Consider the following 25,295-nt stretch of genomic DNA (forward strand, 5'->3'; position numbering starts at 1 on the left):
AGGATGAATACCCACCATTTGCATATACATGGATGGAGCTGGAGGGGATTATGCTAAGTGAAATAAGTCAAGCAGAGAAAGACAATTATCATATAGTTTCACTGATATGTGGAATATAAGGAATAGTGTAGAGGACCACAGGGGAAGGAAGGGAAAACTGAATGGGAAGAAATCAGAGAGGGAGACAAACCATGAGACTCTGGACTCTGGGAAACACACTAAGGGTTACAGAAGGAAGGGAGGTGTGGGGATGGGGTAACCGAGTGATGGGTATTGGGGTGGGCACGTGTTGTGATGGACACTGGGTGCAACTAATGAATGTTGAACAATACATCAAAAACTAGTGATTACTATATGCTGGCTAACTGAACATAATTTAAAAAATTCATTTTTGCTGTGTTCTCTGATAAGGAGTTTACTAATAAGAAATATTTATTTCCTAATCTCTAAATTATGATACAGCAAAAACTTGTATTTGTTTTGTGTAATACTTCATTGATTTTGTTCAGTACTATATTTCTATGTTTTACAAAAATTATTTTACATGCCATATGATATATACAGAAAGCGAAGATGAAGAAGATATACATTTGTTTGGCACTATATAAAGAACCACTGAATGAGAGAAAACATAACAAAGATTTCTGCCTGACCAATCCATTAGTTATCTCCATGATTTCTTGCCATTTTTAGACCCACATCACAAAGAATGAAATGGCCAGTACTATTTAAGCATGTACTTACCATGTGCTAATGGCTTTAAACACTTTATTATATACATACTACTTTATTTTATCTTCATAACAAGTTGAATCAATGAATATTAATATCCCCACTTTGCAGTTGAGAAAGCTGAAGCACAGAGAGCTTAAGTCACTTTCACTCACTAGCCACAAACGAGAGGGACTGAGATTTGAATGGAGGAAGTCTGAATGCAGAATCATTGTTCTTTCTCCTCTTCTACATTGAATAGTTTAGCTAATCATTTCAAGATAAGATAAACATGTAACAAACATCATTTAAGTACTATGTTATTGGGGAAAGCCATAATGTACATAAATCCTGCAACCATAACGTGCAATGCCACTGAAAATCAAGATTTTCAGTGAAAATCTTCTGAAGATTCCACACCATAAACTATGAAGGATAGTAAGTAACACACTTTCTTATTATATATTCTTCTGTAAAACAACTCAATTCCTCAGTAACTATTACTTTATACACTAAAATTCTTCTCTGAATATTTGCCACTATATTTATCAACTTTAAATCACACTTTTAAAAAGCTACTTTGCAAAATGGTTTATAAGATTTATTATTAACAACATTTTAATAATATTCTTTTTAAAAATTTTTGTGAAGCTAACAAATAAAAGTATATTATTAGAGTCTTATTATCTATTTAGGCAAACCAGTTATTAAATACATATCTAATAGATCACCAAAAATCACCAGTTCACTAGTACAAGCCTTTGAAAGATAGTTTAGCAATGGAAAAAAAAAGTATGATGTTCTAAGGCATAGTTAACTCATACTAGAAGCAGTTTTTCTTATTCTGTAATCAGAGGATAATGCAAAAACCATCTGTGTAGCCAAACATATTGTAGCCATACCCCCTTCAGAGTCAGCTGAAGTTCAGGCAGGCGTTTTGCTTTCATTGTCCTTGGAAGTCTAATTCTGTTGTCAACAAGCTCACATATCTGCAATACATCATATTGTTTGGTATGAGCTAATAAGGGTATTTCAAAGTATTTATGATGTACAGGTAATGGAACAAGTGGAGGAAAAATTCGCTAAGAGACCTGAAACATAGGAGATGATTGATTTTTTAGATAGATCATAAATTGGTTTTTCAGAAAGTTCAGTGAAATAATAAAGATGGGGGTACATATTGCATGATTCCATTAACGTGAAATGTCCAGAACAGGGAAATCCAGAGACAGAAAACAGACTAGTGGCTGCCTAGGGCTGGTGCTGCAAGGAGAATGGGGCAGAGAGTGCTAATGGGTACAGGACTTTTTTTCTGGGTGAAGAAAATGTTCTAAAATTCGTGTGACAGCTACACAACTCTGTCAATATAATAAAATATACACTAAATTATACATTTTTAAAGGGTGAATTTTATGATATGTGAATTAGATCTCGACAGTTTTTCTTAGAAAATGAAGACACAATCAGTCTGAATAAGGAGCAGAGAGGGACTACTACAAACATCCTTGGGGACTCACTCAGGATGGCCTAGAAGATGTGCTGTTTGGGACTGAGTGGCCCCATCCTCAACCAGTAGGAGGAGCTGCTCTCCAGTTCAGCTTTCCATAAAAACTAGGATTTTTTTCCCCCCTAGGAAGGGAAAGAGGAGAGAACTCTGATGAATGCTTCACTTAGGACAAAACCTGAACTAGCATAATAAATAATAAAATACTTATTAATTTCAATGTCCTATTCTTCTGGTAGTTCAACATTATAATAAATATTAGCTGTTCAACTTGACTTTGCCCCTGAAACAATTTAGTTAAACTGAGTAATATCTACTTTTAAATTTTTTATGTATTATTTCTCCTCTCACTTTACTACCCATTAAACATTTCATTACATTCAATTCTCTAGTCTAGACAGATCATTTGTTTTATTATTTTTTATCCTTTCTATATGTTGACTACTGTGTCATCAATTTCTTTTTTTTTTAAACTTTTTTTTTTTAAGATTTTATTTATTTGACAGAGATCACAAGTAGGCAGAGAAGCAGGGAGAGAGAGAGAGGAGAAAGCAGGCTAGGCTCCCCACTGAGCAAAGAGCCCGATGCGGGGCTTGATCTCAGGACCCTGGGATCATGACCTGAGGCGAAGGCAGCGGCTCCAACCCCTCCAACCCAATGAGCCACCCAGACACCCCTGTCATCAATTTCTAATATAAATCCTCCTAAATCTAGACATACTTTCCTGTTTAATGAAACATAGCACAGTTCATGCCACCAAAAACAAAACAAAACATTATATATGGCTATTTACTGAACATATATTTCTTTTAAAAAAACATCATGCCAATGTTTTATGTTTTTGAATATGTCATGTGTTTGCTATTTATCAACTGTTATTTAATTTCTAGTAATTACATACATAAATTTTTTTTAATGCAGGAGAGTTTCTGTATTCCTTTAATTAGAAGCCTAAAGGTTCATAAGGTTCACAGCCACCAATCTCCATTGTCACAAACTGATCTTAAAAGATTGGTTTTGAAACATTGAACAACAGTGATAAAACACTTTGCCTTTGAACTTAGTATACAAAAGATAGCTTCTACAGTTTCTTTCTCCACTTGAACGAATTTGTTATTAAAAAAAAATACCAAATTTTCTCTCACATTTACCTAGTGGAAAATTATAACCATTAATTTAAATCAAATTGCACTTTCCTAGGAATACCTTTTCACTGCCAAGGATTTAATAACCACTTTCCAGGATTATCATCCATAAGGAAGCTTGAGTTTTTTGCCTTTTTTGCCCCATTTGCCAACTGCATCAATGTAGTAACTGTCTACTAATGGACAAGGCAGAGTTGCACTGTTTCTTCTATGTTGTGCATAATTCTCTCTTACATTTTAATTGCTTTGATGGGTCATAAATTTTATCTTATGAAGAATATGACATTCAGGGATTTCATTCAATCTCTTCAAGTCATGAATAAGGTTCTTGTTCATTTCTACCGTTGGATAAGTATAGTGGGCAGACTTTAAGGTGACCTCCTGCTATTCTTGCTTTTGTGTGCTACCCAGCCGTGAGTATGAGTGGGACTATGATTTGCTTATTCTAAAAAACAGAATATAGCACGGGTGATGGGATGTCCCTGATATGATTATGTCATACTATATAAGACTTCATCTCCCATATGACAGGGAATTGTGTGATCTCTAGGAACTGTGGACAATCCATAGGGCCTAAGGTGTCTATAGCCAAGAGCCAGCGAAAAGCCCAGGGTGTTCAGTTCTATACCCTTGTAGAAATGATGTCTTTGTACAACCCGAATGAAGCTAGAAGTGAACTCTTTCCAAGCCAAGCTCCAGAAGATCGTGCAGCCACCTGACACTTACTTTGACTGCAGCCTTGAGACCCTGAGAAGAAGACCCTGTAAAGTAGTACCTGGATTCCCAACCCAGGAGAACTGAGAAAATAAGTGAGTACTGTTGTAAGCCACTAATTTTGTGGTATTTGTTATGCAGTGATAGAAAACTAATAAAATTGGTGATTAAATCTTTGATAGAGATTGTGTAAAGTCCTATTTGCAAATTTTACCAAGTGGTAATGTTTAATAAAAAACTACTTGCATTATTTCTAGATTTTTAAAATTTAAATAGATCACCTCTCTGAAGACTTTCTATGGCTTTTTATTTTCTGTGGCAACTTATAATTACTATCAATATTAGTTTAATTAAAATGTTATATTTACTTTAGATTTTAAAAATTTAATCTAATATCTACATTTTTTTTTATATAATCCTGGTCTGCTTTATTTATTTTTTTTTCTTTTTCTTTTTTTTTTTTTTGTAATTTTTTTCCAATATCTACATTTTAAAAGTTTCATCATTTTAGCATTTCATATTCATTTAATTGCTAATGCAAAATTCATGCTTCATGAATTTTGGGTTTATAGTTATAAAATGCAAATTTAGGAGTAACATAAATTGCTTAATAATGCAAAATATTTCAGTCTCTAGGTGCAGCTATTACAAAGACTACACTAATTCTATTAACTCTGAAACCATAAATCGTAACACAAAGAGAAGAAAGAGAACAGAAATATGCATTATCAGGAAGCAGTACTTCTTTATACAGGATTCTATTGCATTCATACTGAAAGAAGAATTAGATAAGTTAATTAATTAATCTTTGATCTTACCTAAGTGCTTCTACTTCCTGCCCAAATCCTCACCACCATCTTAAACAATTTCTGTCTCTAATTTTGGCAGTTGTACAACCTACAAAGCTTCATGGCATTCAGACATTAGATTAAAGGCCACAGATATGGAGAATTTCTCTGAGGCCTGAAGACATTAAATTGTGATAGTCAGCCTCAAAGGTAGACTCCCCATGATTCTCTCTTCCCAGCATTAATGCTTTTGTGTAGTCCCCTCCCATTTTCAGTCATGGCTGGTCTATGTGACCAACAGAATATCGAAGTACAGTGGGACTTCAGAGGTTAGATCATAAAGGCACGACACCTCTACCTTCTTCTCATGCACCACTTCATTCTAGTCCTGAAGACATTCTAACTGCCACATAAAGAAGCCCCTATGGAGAAGAAATGAGGTCTTCCAGAAACTAGCACCAAACTGGCTAGCCGGCAAGTGAGCTCCCTTAAAAGCAGATCCTCCAACCCCAGTCAAGCCTTCAGATGATAGTAGTCCTGACCAAAATCTTCACTGTAACCGCATGGGTAATGCCATGCTAGACCCACCCAAATAAAGCATCCCCAAATTCCCAACTCACAAGAACTCTGAAAAAACAGTATCTACTTGTTGTTTTAAGCCACTAACTTAGAGTTTCTTGTTATATAGCAATAGATAATACATAGCAATAAGAGTGGTTGTCTAGCATTACAGGTCATATTATATCAATGCTTACTGCTGGATCTTGAGTAACAGGGGCACTCATCTGTTTTGTTTTGTTTTATTTTTAATGCATTTACTTTTGTGATATACAGGGTCCTCAAAAGTATAGTGTCCAGATCAAGTTTCTCTTTTGCTTGAGTCTAACAATGGTACTGTTACTCAAACATGATAATTATCAAACACTAAGAACTATTCTAGACTTGGTATGCCTGAATATATGCATGGTATTAATATTTTAGAGGACAGATACTAAACTTGGTAGTTACATCTAAATATCTTGAAACATTGGAAAACTTACTACGTAGAGAGTCTAGTAAAATGATTACTTTCCTAGTTCTACAAAGAAATTAGAAAAATACTGCATATAAAATAATTAGGAAAGTATGAGGACCAAAATAACCATAAAATACTAATGACTACATTTATGGAATTTTAAAAAATAAAAACAATGCAAAATTTTTCTGTTAAAGGCCACAGTTAACCATGAACATATTTTGCTCTTTTCAGAGAACAATGCTGAAACAACATATTCAATCTAAAGTAGGGACAAATAAGAATTATCATAAAAGATATATATACTAAATAAGCATTATCAACAAATACAGGATTTCAACTTTTTCTAAGACTAAGTAATGAAAAGAGAAGATCAGACTAACTTGTCTAGGGTTAGAAACACTGTAATAAAACCTGGTAGTTGCTTCTACACCTTTTACACATGAATACATATTACCACGAAATTGTGATATTTTTAAATCCTTCAAAAATAAAGTACAATTATTATAGGAAAAGGCTAGAATGTCAAGTACTCTGTGAACATTCATTAGTCTCTTCCCCTTTCTTTTCCTCACAGGTAGGGCAATTTGATCCATACTTCAAGGGTCAACTTTTTTCCTATTGGTTGAAACTAATTTTAAACTTAGGAATTTAAGGACTTCTAGCCCAATTCTTAGAGACTTAGCATCAAGTCAGGCTGACTGTTTACCTAGTTACAAACTGGGCCTCAGTTCTCAGATTCAAATTCCTGCTTTGGGGGCGCCTGGGTGGCTCAGTGGGTTAAAGCCTCTGCCTTCGGTTCAGGTCATGATCCCAGAGTCTTGGGATCAAGCCCCACATCCCACATCGGGCTCTCTGCTCAGCAGGGAGCCTGCTTCCCTTCCTTTCTCTCTGCCTACTTTTGATCTTTGTCAGCCAAATAAATAAATAAGATCTTTAAAAAATAAATGAAACAAGATGGGATTGTGAGGGAGACAAACCATAAGTGATTCTTAATCTCACAAAACAAACTGAGGGTTGCTGGGGGGAGGGGAGTTGGGAGAAGGGGGGTGGGGTTATGGACATTGGGGAGGGTATGTGCTTTGGTGAGTGCTGTGAAGTGTGTAAACCTGGCGATTCACAGACCTGTACCCCTAGGGATAAAAATATATGTTTATAAAAAATTAAAAATTTAAAAAAAAAGAAAAAAGACAACAACAATAAACAAATTCTTGCTTTGTTCTTGAAGACTGGTTACCATTTTATACTGCATTATGGGAATTGCAATCTGCCTTATTCTTCTATCCACAAAACAGTTTTGGTATACATGTTCTATCCCTTGGTCATAAGGGCTCCAACCTTATTCTTGCCATTTTCCCACACAGGGAACACAGTCCTGAACTCAAGCCAAGTCTTATGGCCATATTTGCACTCACATTCCTGACTTTGATAACCTACAAGTCTCTGAATTTTCTCTTGTGTTTTCTGCCCTGAAAGTAACTGCCTGCTTGAATTTCCACCTGTTAGTGTTATATCTCTATGAAATCATTCTCTGCCAAGACTTCCCCCGAATTATCAGCTGTAGTTCATTGGGTATCTCTCTTCTCTATCTATCCCAACCTGGAAGGAGGTTTAAATTCAAAGTCCTGGCCTCTTCCATGTCAAGATGTGGGTAAGCAAAATATAGTCACTACAGACTAAAATCAGTAAGTAAAAATCAGAAAATACATTTTTTTCTAAACGAAACAGAATACTTAAAAATTAATAACATTTTTTTCAGAATGCTCTAGCAACAGTAGTACTTTCTCTATAATCAAATTAACTATGACCCCAACAAAGAAAACACTCTCTAAATTCTCGATAAAAAGTGTGTATCTGAGACACTATTGTGTAACATGTATTTAAGACTGTCTTGGGCTAAGGATAGAAACTAATAACAGATGGCTAACAGAAGGATTTTATATTCTGAAATTCTAACACTGGAGTTAGAAGCCAAAATACAGTTTACTTTAAATAGACTCTTCTAACAGAAAGATGTATGAGAAAAAAAGAGGAGACACTGCTTTCTATAGTTAGAAAAGTAAACATCTCTGAAGTCCAGGTGCCTTAAGGGTGTTATTTTGTCTACATTCCAAGGCTATGATATTTTTATTTGCATCAGAAGAAAACAGAGTATACTTCTTTGTCAAACTTTAATGTAATATGAATTGATTATTTATAATCTACTCCCATCAGGTCTGAAAAACTCCTTCAAAAACTCTCTATTTTGACAACGGTTTTCTAGGCGTTGTTGAGAGTAAATTCCAGCTCCCATTTCATGTTTATCTTTAATCCCGACAAGTCAGTTCTGGCATAAATATTTTAGATCTGTAGAGTCATACCAATTTGCATACCCAACTGAGTACAACCAAGGGAATACTGATTAAATCAATCCGGGAACCATCTAAAATGCTTTTTTTCTTTAAGCAACTATAGAACTTCCTGACTGTGGCACTCCAGAATAAAGTTTGAAATCTTTGCATTAAAAAAAAAAAAAAGCTGCTCACAATTAGGTAATACATATCAAATCTGATGTTAACAAATATATATGAAACCTCTTCCTGCCTTCTCTCTCTCTCCTTTTTTTAATAGCATTCCTCTTTTCTATTATAAAGCAGTGGATGACATATGCTTTTAAAGACTCTGGCTCATCAGTTATGCTCCAAGAGGTTTTTCAAATAAAGACAGTAAAGTCTATAAAATAGAATGGTAGTTCTATGGTATTTAAAAGAGTCCTGGACAATAAAGATTGTCTACAACCTTGTTTTTATCAGTTCCTCAGAAAGAACTTGAGATAAATTCAAACTATATCCAGAGACAGCAAAAAGCATGAATGAATAGCACTTAGACCCTCATGGCTACCCTCTCATATTAACTGACAGTAAGGAATTTGATCCAATTGTAATATGTAGGGAGGGAAAGAGGGGAGGAAAGAAAGAGGTAAGAACTATATCTCAATACCCAAAAGCACAAGTACACAAGTATTGACTAATATATAACTTATTACATGAGGTCTTTAAAAATAATTATAATGATTATTAGTAAATACCTTATCTTATATCTTGAAATAAAATAGCTCATAGTTCAGAGAAGAAAAAAACTTCTCAAATATCAACAACATAAGGCCAAAGAACATAAAAATTTGTTAATATAACTACTTTTATATACTCTGATCCTAAAATACACCAAGTTTCCAACAAAACCAATTTTCCTACTTTTCTGGTTTGAAAAAATAAAAACACATTGTGTTATAAATATCAAATCAATCAATAAACACTGAATAAATACAATATTTTATTTTGGGGAAAAGTTTCCTAGGAAGTAAGATTTAAAATGAAATAATTTTAACAAAACATTTCATTTAAAAATAGATGTATGGGGGTGCCTAGGTGGCTCAGTGGGTTAAAGCCTCTGCCTTCAGCTCAGGTCATGATCCCAGGGTCCTGGGATCGAGCTCCACGTCGGGCTCTCCACTCTGCAGGGAGCCTGCTTCCCCCCTCCCTTGCCCCAGCCTGCCTCTCTGCCTACTTGTGATTTCTCTCTCTGTCAAATAAATAAAATCTTAAAAAAAAAATAGCAGTATGAGGCTAAATATTAAATAACTCTTAAACAACCAAAATAATATGCTATTCTGAAATGTTTCCATTTTCAAAAGAGTTCATACAATACTTATACTATTTAAGAGAAGATATCCCTTTCTTGTAAGTCTATCATTTTATTTAAAAAAATACAAAAATCACTAAGGAAGTTGGTTCACAACAACTTAATTCCATGCTTAGTGTTTATTCACAAAAATAAGTGATGATTTGGCCAGCAGTAGGAATGTATGATTGATAGCAACAATTTTCAGAGCCTAAGCTTAGTAATGTTATTAACTCACTGAACAATTTTGGACAGGATTTTTACTACTCCTCTATCTTTCTGTACTATATGGACATAGTATATGATATCTATACATAAGGAAGAGATGTATATGTTAATATTTTGGTAAACTTCATATCAAACACAGCTTTAGTACACAGGTTAAAAACAAACTCAATAGTGCAAAGAGGCTCATCATGATTAATATTTAGAAAGGCTTGAACTTGGATTTTTGAGGTTTTTCTATGTCTATTTTGACTGTTAAAATGTTTCATATCATACATAATACAGAAAGTAAAGTACTTTACCACCTTCTGTCCTTAATTTCAGAGACTTGACCAAAAAAAAAAAAAAACCCCAAAAAAACATGTAAAGTATTACATAAAACTTAAGGAGTTACCTAAAAAGAATTACTAGTTTTCTATAAATTACATTATAAGAACTACTTCAAACTAAATCATAGTCTATGTTCTCAAGACTGCATACTTCTAGCTACCTGAAATTTGAGGAAATGAGCTAATTTATCATACAGAAAGAATAATCATATTAATTAAAGGGGAGAGATGATTATAAGAAAGTACATCTGATGACTTTCATACTAATGATAGTAAATGAAATAACATGGGATCTACAAAGCAGCAGCCTAATAAAGCATGAACCCACACTTCTGAATGACTTCAAAGTCAGCTGAAAATTGGAAGTAACTGTCTTTGACGTATGCAGAGCCAAAAGTTTCTTAGATACAAGTACTTTTAGATTTCAGTATTTCTTTGGTTTCTGTTATATTCTTTCAGATTTTTGGTTTCCTTCCTCTTCATGGTAGACTGGCATGCCTTAGTTCTGGCTCTGTATTTGAATATCTACGTCATACATTAAAAAAATACTAAACATAATTGAATAAGATGCCCCCCAAAATGGTCAAATTTGTATTCCACACACCTAATATTTTCTACATCAGAGAGTGTGTACCTCATCAAAGATATTTTCCTTTTACTGTTATTAAAACGGTAAATAGTAATCATTCTTCTCATGGAATTTTAATTATCTAAATTGAAATACAAGTGTCCCATAATATATAAAATCCCATGCTAGCACTTTTGCCCTTAATGTCAAAGCTATTAGAAGATGATTTTACTTATAATTAACAGGACACAGAGGAGCATTTATACATAAGATACTATTCTAAGAACAGTGTCTGAGGTCAGTGTTGGCTTATTGACTTGTGGCTGTAACCGTATCTAACTTTAAGTACTGTGATTTCCATATAAACATGCCAAATCATTTTGTGGTTAAAAACAAAAGTACATATAGCATACATGACATAGTACAGTAACCAGACAGATTTTCTTCTATAAACACTATTTAGGAAAATGAGATACATATGTTTTTCAAATATAATTTTCCTAAGGATCTAAATCCGTGAGAAGGGCGTATGTTTTTAAAGCAATAAAACTTTACAAATTTTGTAATGTAAAGAACGGTGTAATCAACCCAGTCATCATTCATTCATTATTTTTAACAGTTTTCTTGAACTCCTCTTTTGAATTCAATAGCATCTGTTGGATAATTTTATAATTCTCTGGGGGGTAAAAAACCAGATGTTATCTATAAATTTCCATGGATAACTGGAGTTCATGATGGAGCAGGAAACTGGAAATTACCTATACATTTCCAAGACAAAGTTAATATCTATATAAAAACAGCCACATTAATATGGCTACATAAGTGATAGCTGTGTAGCTATATAAGTGATCTATCACAGGAGCTTTGAGAAAACACTCTATTTTTTCAACAATGCCTAAGATTCCACCATTGCAGATTACTTATTTTGTCTTAAACTACGCTTAAAATATAATTACTAATGGGTAACACAATAGTTGAAGCATTAGAAATAATTTATATAATACCATAAGTAACTTTATTCATTCTTTTACTGACGTCCTACTTTGAAAGGAGGAGGACTTGGGGGAAAAAAGACGAAGAACGGAGAATATAAAAATAAAGAAGATAAATTTCGCCTACTGTCAATTTTGAGACAACCCACTTCTGCATATTTAGATTAGATATTTGTATATGGTAATAAGAGAGGCATTTTTGTTGGGGTGTGTGTATGAGGGCTTAAACAAAAGGAAATAGCATAACATTTTACAGTATAAGAGAGTGTAATTAAACGAGCTGGCATACAAAATATTTATCAGAGTGCTTAAGAATTAAAAATGCAGATGGTGATGGTGGCAGTTTCTGTGGCTAGAAATGCTAGAAGATTAGCTTTAAAGTTGAATATAAATGTAAGAAAACAAAACGGTTGGCTTATTTTTAATTTCTTGACAGTTTGGTAAGTTTATATTAGTAAACTGAAATTTCTTTTTTTTTTTAGATTTTATTTATTTTTATTTAACAGACAGAGGTCACAAGTAGGCAGAGAGGCAGAGAGAGAGGAGGCAGGGTCCCTGCTGAGCAGAGAGCCCGATGCGGGGCTGAATCCCAGGATCCTAGGACCATGACCTGAGTTGAAGGCAGAGGCTTTAACCCACTGAGCCACCCAGGTGCCCCAGTAAACTGAAATTTTTAAAGTGAAACTTAGAAATAATTTTATCATATTTTGGCCAAACATCATGAAAATATTAATCATGCTCTTGTAAGCTGTGTGAGTAGCAGAGAGCACAAATACTGAGAGAGTTAAAAAAGACTCCTGAATTTATACTCAGAAGAGCCGAGATCAATTCTTGATTTTACCACTATTTTCTATGGGATTCTGAGCAAGTCTCTAAACATCACCGAGCCTCATTCTCCCCCCACCTATATAACGGTGACATTCATACCTATTCTAATCTACCTTCAAGAAATCCTGCAAAGCACAAGAATGAAATGCTTTAAAAGGATATGAATATTCTGGTGAGGTTTGTAACCTTTTATAATTATCATCAAGGTTTTACTTAGATACACCAAAATTTTAGAAAAGCTGATATGAAAAACTCAATTTCCTTCCTCATAGACTAAAAAACCGTGTGAGCACAAAAAGCGTTATCCTAATAAAGACCTGTGGATCGCTGTCAAAACATCACAAGTGACAAGGAGGTGGCTAGGGTAATGTGAGGAGGTCATGAGGATGCTTCCCTGAACCACAGTTTTCTCATTTGTTGAATGATGGAGGTATTGGATGATGTCAAAATTTCCTCTCATCTCTGAAATTATTATTTTATCTGGCAAAATTCACTTCCCTTCATCTTCTTAAACCTGAAAATAGAAGAAGCTGTAGGGAACTAATCTCTGAGCTAATACCTGAAGCAGGAATTTTGAAAACGGGTAAAACAGGAGGGTGAATAGTGCTGTCATTAGTGTTTTAAACTGTTTATGTATTTTCTGTGACATTTTAGTTCTTTGTCATAGGGATAAAGGTCCTTTCTACTGGTCTATTAAATGGGTTAGGAACATTAAATTTCATTATTTTTTAATCTAAAATTTCCTTCAAAATTTCAGGTATTAACTGAAAGACAAGGTAGCAAAAATTAAATTCTGTTGAATGAGATAGTTGTGGACAATAAGGACAACTACAGTTATATTTGTATAGGTGAGAAATATGCACATAATTAGATTATATTTCTCTGAACTGAACCTCAGAAAACAAAGTTGAATTACCTGTCTTCCCTTAAGACCCCTCTTTCCCCGGAGCCCAGGAACACCCTAGAATATATAAAAGTAAAAAAAATCAACATTTGTTGAATAAATGAATGAGTTAGATGTTATAGACCTTTTTTTCCTTTTCAAACATCAATCAATGAAGTATGATGAAGAGAAAAATGAATTGTTCTTTAAACTAATATGACATTCAGAAAAGCTTCAATATATTAATTTAACTAAAGTATCTCCTTTTCTTCATAAAATCAGCAACACTGATTTTTTTCTGGAATGCATCCTATCTGTACTTCCAAATGGGATCCTGACATTCTCTGGTGATAGTTATTTGTCCAGAGGTAGGCATACAAACAAAGTTGACACAACCAGATAAACAGGAAGATCTTACTTTTCCAAAATCTAAGGGTGACAATCACCTAATCTGTCTCCCTGTCTCTCTGGCTGGGCATAAATGAAAGCATGTTTAGCCCTCACACTGGCAATTCTGCAACGGTATGGGAAACCTGCCTTTGTCAAGCCAACATTCGGCAAGGCAAGGCGGAGAGATGGTATCACTGTGCTCAAGATCATAATGTGTCTAGATCCCACCTAACCTATAGATTTCTGGTCCTACAGGAAGCAGTGGGGCATAATATTTAAACACTCAAGCTTTGGAGCTGAACATCTGTGTTCAAATCCTGGCTCTGCTCTTATTATATGTATATAGTCTTAGACACGTCTTTCTCTCTGTATGCCTCATCTTTTTCCATCTGTAGTGAGAATGATAATAATAGTACCTATCTCACTGGGTTTTGGGAATGTTAAAGGAGTTAATTCATATAAAATATTTGCACAGTGCATGCATATATATAACAATTCAGTAAACTGTTTGCTATTATCATTGCCATCATTATTAAAAATGTCCTCATTTTAAAGCCAGTTTGAGTTGGGGTTTTCTGTTACTTATGGTCCAAAATACCTCAGTGATAGAAACACACTGAGACTTAGAATCACTTAGAAACCTGAAAGACTAAGAAATCCGCCAGATCTATATAGTTTGGGAATGACAGTATATACGGATAAGTTAGAAGATACCATTAGTTGAAGTAATCCATCCACTTTCAATTGAACAGTGTTTGGTAAATATTTATCTAATGTCTTATCAGAAGAGTATATATGGGTAAGCAATAGGACTCATTTCATTAAGACTTTATACATCTTTTCTTGATATAGCAAACCTTTTTTCAAAAAATAAGGTAATTAATTTTTATAACTCTAGTAGCTCTACTAAATCTCAGCAGGAAACCTAAAGATATTACAGACAAAATTATATAAGCACTTTGCCATATATACATCTTCTGTGGGTGAATTAATTACTGTGTGTTATACTATAAAATTTAAGACCTGTCAAGAGTTTATGCTTAAAGATTAATGAATTATAAAATATAATTTTGCTATTTTAATATTCAATTTGTGTTTTTTTAATTAAATTTAAAATAGCTAACTGTATACATTTGTATCATCTTACTTCCTTAAAATAAAATTCAGTAAAATTCCATAGGGCTTAATTATATTTCTTGCAGGTGATTTTTCTTTTTTTTTCTTTTTTTTTTTTTTAAAGATTTTATTTATTTATTTGAGAGAGAGACAGTGAGAGAGAGCATGAGCGAGGAGAAGGTCAGAGAGCGAAGCAGACTCCCCGTGGAGCCAGGAGCTCGATGTGGGACTCGATCCCGGGACTCCAGGATCATGACCTGAGCCGAAGGCAGTCGTCCAACCAACTGAGCCACCCAGGCGCCCCTCGCAGGTGATTTTTCTTAAAGCTGGCTTGCTTTACTCTATAAGATTACCTGTCTAATACTATCATTAGCATATCATTTTAATATTTGAAGGAAATGGACTTACTCTTTCTCCTTCAGGTCCTAGTTGTCCTACTTCTCCAGGAGAGCCAATGAAACCCTTAAAGTAAGCAAATAATCTTTATATTATTTCATTTGAATATTTACTCTGCAAGTAATTCCAAGTAGAGATCATAATTTTTTTCATAATAATATGAAACTTTAAGGCTTAACAGAATAAATAACTTCTCCTTGCTTTATCACCTTCCTTCCAGAAATTACAGATCAATCTTTTCATTTAAAAAAAAAAGTAGGTAACTGGATGATGGACATTAAGGAGGCCATGTGATGTAATGAGCATGGGGCATTAAATAAGCTGATGAATCACTGGACTCTACCTCTGAAACTAATAATACAGCTTTGTGCAGTGGCAGTATCGTAGCCAATGAGGTTTATCCGAGGCGCGGTTATTGCTAATTGAAACTAATAATACACTAAAATGTTAATTAATTGAATTTAAACTTAGAAAGAAAAATAAAAATAAAGAAAATCCATTCACATGTGTAAAAGAAAAACTGAGCAAACCCAGAGAAAATTACTAAAACAGCATTGGTCCAGGATATCCCAATTCGAACTGTCAATGCAACACTGCCAAGCATGTTCAACTGACTTACACATCATCAGAATAGATGTTTTTTTGTTTTGGTTTGGTTTTTTAAGAGCCCAGTATGGGGCTTGAACTCATGACCTTGATATCAAGACAGAAAGTAGAATGGTTGCCTAAAGTTGGGAGGAACTAAGAATGAGGAGTTACTTTTTAAAGGGTATGGAGTTTCAGTCTGGGGAGATGGAAAGTTCTGGAAGTGAATGGTGGTGATAGCTGTACAACAGTGTGAATGTACTTCATGCTCCTGCTATGGACTGAATTAATATGTTGAACTGCAGTCCTCAGTGTGTCAGTATTCGAGGTGGGCCCTTTGGGAAGTAGTAAGGTCATGAGGGTAGAGCCCCCATGAATGGGATTAGAGGTGACTGCTATTTCAGCTACGTGAGGATACAGTAGAAAGGCAACTGTCTATAGCCCATGAAGTGGGCCATCATCAGATAGAGGATCTGCTGGTGCCTTGATCTTGAACTTCTCAGACTCCAGAACTGTGAGATACAAAATTTGTCATTTAAACCATCCAGTCTATAGTATTTCTGTACAGCAGCCCAGACGAAGACTGTTAAACTGTACTCTTAAAAATGGATAAAATGGAAATTTTTATGTTATGTAGATTTTACATTTTTTTTCTTAAGTAAATATCTCAGGAATCATTTCTGTTTTGCCTGGAATAGAACCTTGGGAGGGATTTAATCTCTGAGTGAAAGCTAGTTGGGTGTTGCCTTGGTAAGAGCAGCACTTTTCTTTGACAAAGAAAAACACCTTTAAAATTCCCTACATTCCAGAGTTTGTATGAACAAGCAAAAATTTTTTAAAAAGAGAAAACTAGTTTCCTTCTACTTAAATAGTAAGTAAAGCATTATAATTTGTTTGCTTAAAAGCCAAGCATGTGGAGGATGTGAAAAGTTTCTTGTAAAATGAAGCATCCAAAAACATTCCTGATATCAAAACATTTAGGATTATGATGACAAGCTATATGTATTTTCAGAATCACAGCTACAGTTAGCCTCAAGTTTAAAAAGCCTTAACTTTTGTTTTGTTTGTTTTGTATATGTTTTGTATAACATATACAACTGAATTTTTGCTTATAGATAAAGAATAGACAGCCTAACTGGCACACACTTATTGCTGCACTAATCAGCTGAGACTTCAGAAGAAAGACCTCTATTCAACATAGCCTGACTAGGGTGCAAAGACATTTTACAATTAAAGATTTCAATGGGTGATCACATAGGTTTTTCATAAAGCTTTCTCAATAATTATTAGGCTCATGCTAACAGAAATAAAATGCTAGCAGCACCCACTATGAAATCACGTGGGGTTGTGGTCATTCTCAGGCACTACCCCTAAACTAGAGTTTAATGTGTAATGAAACAAGAACAATAAAAAAAAATAATATATATGCTTTTTAATTTTAGACTGAAGGTTGTATATCCAGTTACATGCAATTTTGTGTCATCAGTAGGGCCACTAAAAAGTCAGAAGAGGACCACTTCTAAACACTTCTACTTTTTGAGACACTGGGCATATAATTACACAAAGAAATGCCAAAAGAGGGTTACAAAATACACATTTAACATAAAAGTATATCAGAGGACCTAGGTGGTTCAGTCAGTTAAGCATTTACCTATGGCTCAGGTCATGATCCCGGGGTCTTGGGATCAAGCCCCACATCCAGCTCCGTACTCAGTGAAAAGTCTGCTTCTACTTCTCCTTTTGTACCCCCCAACCTCACACATGCTTGCGCTTTCTCTTTCTGTCTCAAATAAATACAATCTTAAAAAAAAATGCACATAGAAGTAATATCATAACACCAAAAAATGGAATCAAATAATGCTGCCAGTCAAAAGATCATTTACCAACATGATTAAAATATTAATTTACAGTAGATAGCATATGGCACACAAATCAAATGAAAAACATCTTATAATCCTGTCAGTGTTTTTTTGTAATTTTTGTCTTTTTAATCAAATGTGGATTTGAAGTTAATGTTAAAAGTCTACATTTGAGGGGCGCCTGGGTGGCTCAGTGGGTTAAGCTGCTGCCTTCGGCTCAGGTCATGATCTCAGAGTCCTGGGATCGAGTCCCGCATCGGGCTCTCTGCTCAGCAGGGAGCCTGCTTCCCTCTCTCTCTCTCTCTCTGCCTGCCCCTCTGCCTGCTTGTGATTTCTCTCTGTCAAATAAATAAATAAAATCTTAAAAAAAAAAAAAGCCTACATTTGAGGGGCACCTGGGTGGCTCAGTGGGTCAAGCCTCTGCCTTCAGCTCAGGTCATGATCTCAGGGTGCCAGGATTGAGCCCCGCATGGGACTCTCTGCTCAGCAGGGAGCCTACTTCCCCCCCCTCTCTGCCTGCCTCTCTGCCTACTTGTGATCTCTCTCTCTTTGTCAAAAAAAAAAAAGTCCACATTTGAGACCCTCTGTGAATGTGAAGACTATAGAAATGGCCTTCCTGAATCCCCCTGTATTCCCAAAGGAAATTAAAGAATTAAATCAATTGAATTGATCAGAAAATATATTATATTTGTTATTTTTTAAACTGCTTTTATGAAGATGGCTGTCAAAATCTAAAAACACATCCTAAAAATGGTTACAACCCAGACAACAGTTTCTATACAAGTGAGGAAAAAAGCAACAAAGGATATATAATACAGCACATAAGGATGTGTAATATAATGGTATAAAGAAGAACTTAGAAAAGTTCTGGGAATCACTGAAGCAAGATGAGAAAATACAGTAAGGGAAAACCGCATGGTACCAAATAACATGTATTGGAGTTCCAAGTTCATGCACAAAATATACTCCAAAATTCCAATAAAATGATAAAGTCTTCATAGAAAATGGATTGTCTATGCTACAAACTATGGTTTAAGAATGTTAAACTCTGGCAGTTATTTTAACTACCTCAAAGGTAAGTTTCGCTACCACTATCTAATAAGATCTTTTTAATGAAGGGGAAAAAAGCAGGCCTGTCTAACTCCAAAGCCCAGGTTCTTGACCACTATTCTCTACTTCCCAGATCCAAGTCAATATGTGCTTTTGGTACAGTTTCTAATAAAAAAAAAAAATACATGACTTTTTTCCTCTATATTCTTACTTAATAGAAGGGTAGAGATAGTATAGGATAGAGGAAAGAGTACATAGCTAGAGGTAAGAAGATTTGGTTCTTTGGCCAGATAGGACTTTGCCAACTTGTGTAAATTCCTTAGCTTGCTATTTTCTCATCTGTAAAATTATTTCACAGGATTGATAGAAAAATAAAAAAAGAAAATACATATGAAAATATTACTTAGAAATTTTAGGACTTTGCCAACTTGTGTAAATTCCTTAGCTTGCTATTTTCTCATCTGTAAAATTATTTCACAGGATTGATAGAAAAATAAAAAAAGAAAATACATATGAAAATATTACTTAGAAATTTTAGGACTTTGCCAACTTGTGTAAATTCCTTAGCTTGCTATTTTCTCATCTGTAAAATTATTTCACAGGATTGATAGAAAAATAAAAAAAGAAAATACATATGAAAATATTACTTAGAAATTTTTAAAATTTAAACATACTGTTTAAATACTTTATGCTTTATTTGAAAAAGGTATTTCATTTTTTATTTATCTGTATTTTTTAAGAGAGAGAGGAATGGGACAGAGGGAGAGGAAGAGAAAGAATTTTCAGCAGGCTCCACACCCAGCATGGAGCTCAACACGATGCTCCATCTCACCACCCTGAAATCATGACCTGAGCTGAAATCAAGAATCAAATACTTAACCAACTGAGCCTCCTAGGCACCCCTCAAAAAAGGATTTTAGATAATATAAGGCATAGACATAGATTCTGGAAGATAACTTGCTATTAAAAATAGAGCATTTTAAAAACAAAAATTCCAGTTTACTTTTTCTAATTTTTCCTAGACCACCTTTGATTTTAATTTGTAGCACACTACATAAGATATCACTGGAATTTTTTTTCACTCCCTTAATGATTAAAAGTGACTAAACTCTTTAGTGGTTTAAAGTGCAATGGTATATTCTTGATATGATAAGCTTACTTCCTTCTTTGCAGATAAAATCTTTTTTACTCCATATAGTTTTTATATCATATTATCTCAGCCTTGAAATTAATATGATTTTTTTGCCTCGTGTTTTTTATCATGATTTCTTATGTCTATATACGTTCATACATAAATTATACTACCAATGTTGATAGAGTCCATTCTAACATAACAGACATTAAGCTAACAGCCAGAAAGTAATAGAAAGGAATGAAGTAAAACCTATTGCTATAAGACTGCTTTCTGTGGCTGTTAACAGTCAAAGTATCTATTAAACAAATATATTTCTTTTCAGGCTAACCTGGAATTACATTCAAACTTCCTATACAAGTCTGAAAATGATATCTATTTTACATACTTCATTTGACTTTTATGCAAACATGCTTATAAGATGATAAAAATGCTTACTTACTCGTACACCTTTAGGGCCTGGGTTACCTTCTGGTCCAGCTAAACCCTAGTGTGAACAAAAGACATCATTATCATACTACAGTATTCTGAAAGCGCTGTTGATAAATAAAATAAAATAGGCATATAAAGAGGAGTCATTGTCGCAAGTAGAAAATTCAAAGCTAAGTATAATTAAGATTATAGATGTTCAAGGAATTTTTAGAATTTCAGAATCAAAAGAGGTATTATATGTAATCTATGCAGAAATGTGTTTTAGATATCTAAGCAAAGTAAATTAACACACATTATAAGATACAAAAAATAAATCTTAATCTATTTCTCATTGGAAAACCATGTTCTTTTAAAACACTTCTAACTAACTCATCTAAAATATATTGCCATAATTTTTAAAAAATCAACACATTTTTAATTTCAGATCAATGTCCATATGCTTGAGAATTTAATCATGTTTCAGACAACACAAAGTATCACTTAGTGGTAAGATTCTAATACACATTACTCTTCAAGAATTTTTAAAGGCCTAAAATATGGAATTTTGTTACTTTTTTTGGCATTTTCATTTCCCTCATCCTTGAGAATTAAAAAGATATTATAACTGTAGTTTTCTAGTATACTAAATGAGCAATTAATTTCAAGAGTAAGTCTTCAATTCACGAAAACCTCAGAAAGAAAATTTGTTCTAGGGACGCCTGGGTGGCTCAGTTGGGTAAGCCACTGCCTTGGGCTCAGGTTGTGATCTTAGGGTCCTGGGATCGAGTCCCATGTTGTGCTCTCTGCTCAGCGGGGGGCCTGCTTCCCTCTCTCTCTCTGCTTGCCTCTCTGCCTACTTGTGATCTCTCTCTCTGTCAAATAAATAAATAAATAAATAATCTGAAAAAAAAAAAAAAGAAAATTTGGTCTATTATTAGTCTATATGAAATAGATAAAGTTATAAATGAGAGGAAAATAAATATGAAATGTTTAGAATGAATTTTCAAAACTGTATAGAAAGACTTGAATTCATTTCACATAAAAGTAACATAGCACTGCCAAACTGTGTCTCACATTTTTATAACTCTGTTATTAAAAAATAATCCTTGTTATACAGTCTTAATTTCTACCATTACTTCATTCCAGTGAGTGGTAGTACTGGAAATCAGTAGTGGGATCATTTTAAAATCTTATTAGACCCTTGGGCATTTTAATTTTGAAGTTTCCACTGTATCACATCACACATGTTTAAAAACCCCACTCCCATTTTAACCAAAACTTTCTACAGTAACATTTTTTAAGGATTTTTATAACTTTAATTTTGAAATTATTTGCCATGAGTAATTCATTTTTTAATAGAAATAAAATAGTTATTATTTAAACATTAACCTTGAAAATCAGAGCATACAATGCATTAATGAAAAGAAACATAAAAGGAGAAGTATAAATTTAGTTACCTCACCTGCCTGCCAGGGTAACCACGTACACCAATATTACCAGTGAATCCTGGAATTCCCTGAAATAAAAAATAAAATAAATAAAATAATACAACAAAACCAAAAGAAGCCCAAGGAAACAAATTTGACACAACTATAATACACAAATTTACAAAGAAATTTTTCCCTACAAAAGCACAAAGGGACTTCACATTGTTTCTCTGACTGTTTTCACCTATTTCAAATAGAAATGAGCCAAAATTATTAAATAAAAAAATAAAACTGTCAGATTAGGAGCTCTAAATGAGACACTATTAGTAATGGTAAAATCTAGAATGGAAAAATCCAGCACTACATAAAGAAGATATTTATTCTAGAAAAAGAGTGGGTACATTTCTTAATAAGCATTATCTTTTTATATTGAATTCCTTCTTATTTCAATCATCTCGCAACTCTCCTTAAATGTCTAAGCATGACCCTCAGAAGATTTAAAAGGGGCAGGGAACCTCAGAACCAACCTCTTCTTCCTTTCTAAAGTAAACTCATTCTTACAGCAAGTCTGATTAAGAAACGGATATTGAGTGGTAAGTACCTTTATCATGACACAAATCTATCTAAAAATTCAAACTAACTTTGGGTGGTAAAGTCATTTTAAATTGACAAATTTGTATTTTTAATTGTAAAACAAGGTTTGCTGAAGAACGGAGACTCAAAGGCATAAGAAAGGAAACTTGCTATACAACTGGGGAGTCAAGTGAGAAGAAATACTTCCACTTTGTTTTTACTTTCCTTCATTGACAAATTATTCATTCATTCATTAGTGTATCCAGAGTTTATGTCTATTAAATAATCCTTGAACCAAGGAAATGCCGAAAGAACGTAGGCTAAACTGCCTTTACTTAAACTTAGATGGTGACAGCAAAGGTAAATTTCATGGATTACTTACTTATTATGTAAAATTCATTTCCTTCTTATTGTGTGTGAGAGATAAAAGACACTAGCCCTTTTCCCTTTTGCTCTGAAACACACAGAGAGTGCTACCTTCAGCTTAAGTATACAAATACTATTAAATTCTTAAAAATTTGGAAAATCTATAGAAAGAACAGACAAAGGAAAAGCAATTGGAGGATCATAAGTGAACATTTTTGCCCTCCCATTTTATTAGACATGTAGGCTCCTGATATATCTTTATCTCCACTTTTCTCAGACTCTCTCTCAATTTTGTTTTCTCATCTCTCCCTCCTCTCCCACTTCCTCCAACAATTACCATTTACTGAGTCCTTTTTATGTGCTACTTACTATGCTAAGCACATTACATTAACTTTATGGCTATGAGACAGATACTATTTTCTCTGTTCTACATTTGAAGAAAGTAAGATACAGAGAAGTTATGAAACTTGCCCAAGATGCCACAGCAAGTAAGTAGCAGAGCCCAGATATGAACTCAGAACTCAGACAATCTGACGAAAGCTGTCATGTCATGCACACACACATATATACACATATATGTACCCTATATACATATAGACATTCATTTATATATATATATGTATATATATGTAGATGAGTGTGTATGTGTATATATATATGTATGACAATGGATAATTTAACAGAATGAAAATAAAACAGTGGCTTTCTGAGAAGTACAGAACAAAATTCTTATTTACATATGGAGAGATTTATCCTATGAATTTCAGAAACCACATTTCTATACTAAATATTATCTTATTAAAACAATGTACAATATATAATATTATATTCCCATAATATTCATTTAGCTCCTGTCATATGCCAGGCACTATTTCAAGTATTTTATAAGTATTATCTTATTTAAATCTGTCTAAACCCTATAAAGTAGGTATCATTATCCCTATTTTACAGATTAAAACATGAGACATACAGTGTCTGTCACACAGCAGAAAGTCACTCAGCTAGTATGTGGGAAGCCAGCTAGTATGTGGGAAGCCAGCATGTCTAATTCCAGAGAAAACCATCCAAAGCTGCTTCTCTAGTGTAGTTCTGAAGTGTACGTAACTTCCCATAGTACTCTAGGGAAAGCCCTCTAATTATGAGATTTGCTCCAATCTATTTACAACAGCTTCCTTTATGCCTCATCCAATTCTAAAATACATAGGACTATATCCAGACATTCACAAAACCTTGTATTTGGGTATGCCAATAGAAAGCAGTGAAACCAATGAAAAGGGCTGTTTTGTTCTGTAGGTCACTCTCTGGCTAAGGCCAGCCACCATCCCTTTCTTTCTTCTCCTAGGCAAATTAAGTTAATTGAGCTCTATTAAAAAGGAATCTGTTTTAAGACATAAAGGAAATCTCATTTTGAATGGATTTTCATGGAGGGTATTAGGGCAACATGTAGAGATCTAGCACATTCCAGCTGTGAAGAGAAATACAGAAAGAATTCTGGGGGATGGCTAAATTCTGCTCTCCTGGAATGGCAGTAAACAAAGTAAACAAGTAAGCCTTCAGCAGTCTTCTATGGCATAAACATGTTTAAGCCAACCACACCCTAAAATCACTGTGACAACCACAGAAGCTCAAAAGAAACTCAAAGCAAACAATACAACTTAAAATTCACTATGCACTTCAAAATGGTTAAAAACAAAAAAGTTGGCCCACTTAAATCTATAGATTGAATGGAGCAATTTAGACACAAAGATCTATCTCTAGACCCTGGAGAAATTAGGAATAGGAAACCTGTCCCAATCCCACTTCCAACACCAAGCATTAAAAGCACACGCTCTGAGACAATCAGACTTCACTGAGAATCCCAGCACTGCAACCAAGTAGAATTAGTAAAGTGGAATAATAATGTAATATAATATATCACTTTACTTGCCATTTCTAGTAATTAGTAATCTTGAGAAATTGTGCCTCAGGACTGAACAGAATGTACTGTCCCACTTAACATGAATGAAAGAGAAAATTAACTTTATTTCATTTATATCTTTCCTCAGGGACATTCTATCACATTTCTTCCTGGAGCTCTCTTTAGGGCTTCCTGATGCTCTTTGCTCAATCTCCAATAATGGTGTCCATCACCCTAGTTAGTTCCTTATCTCTGATCCTTTTCACTGCTTTATTTATACTGACCTAGTACAAACTACATTGAAAACAAGAGATATGGCTTTTTTTTTTTCCTATGACATACATTATTTTCTGATGGGAGAGAGAAAGAATAACATGATCAAAAATTAAATAGTTCCCAAACTATTCTGACTTTTAAATATGTGCGTATGTGTATAATGGACAATAACGTATGTGCTATTCTAATTTGGGTTTTTATTAAAATTTATATACATTCCCTTATGCAAAGGTCAGGAAATTAACAGTTATGAGTAGGCTTTTGTAAATAGGCAAACTCCTGAAACTGTATAAAAAATCAAATGTGGGGGGCACCTGGGTGACTTAGTAAGTATCTGCCTGGTTAAGCGTCTGCCTTCTGCTCAGGTCATGATGCCAGGGTCCTGAGATAAAGCCCAACATCGGGCTCCCTGCTTAGTGGGAAATCTACTTCTCCCTCTCCCTCTGCTCCTCCCT

At 34.1% G+C, this 25,295-nt stretch overlaps 1 protein-coding gene and 1 pseudogene across 5 annotated transcripts in view; one reads left to right on the top strand and one right to left on the bottom strand.

The window, feature by feature from the left end:
* The window catches only part of COL24A1 (collagen type XXIV alpha 1 chain), a 395,660-nt gene that overhangs the window by 286,600 nt on the left and 83,765 nt on the right, over positions 1-25,295 (bottom strand). For all 5 annotated transcript variants that reach the window (XR_006383188.1, XM_044238615.1, XM_044238616.1 and 2 more), the window contains 4 exons: positions 21,764-21,817; positions 20,333-20,377; positions 15,277-15,330; positions 13,396-13,440 (listed from right to left, as the gene is read on the bottom strand). Coding sequence is in view for 4 of the 5 variants with exons in the window: in XM_044238615.1 (XP_044094550.1) it covers positions 13,396-13,440; positions 15,277-15,330; positions 20,333-20,377; positions 21,764-21,817 (198 nt within the window). In the remaining variant the exon portion in view is untranslated. The remainder of the gene's footprint in view (positions 1-13,395; positions 13,441-15,276; positions 15,331-20,332; positions 20,378-21,763; positions 21,818-25,295) is intronic.
* On the top strand, positions 15,626-15,743 carry LOC122901411 (annotated as a pseudogene).

This window comes from Neovison vison, chromosome 2 (genome assembly GCF_020171115.1).
Source record: "Neovison vison isolate M4711 chromosome 2, ASM_NN_V1, whole genome shotgun sequence".
NCBI lineage: Eukaryota > Metazoa > Chordata > Mammalia > Carnivora > Mustelidae > Neogale > Neogale vison.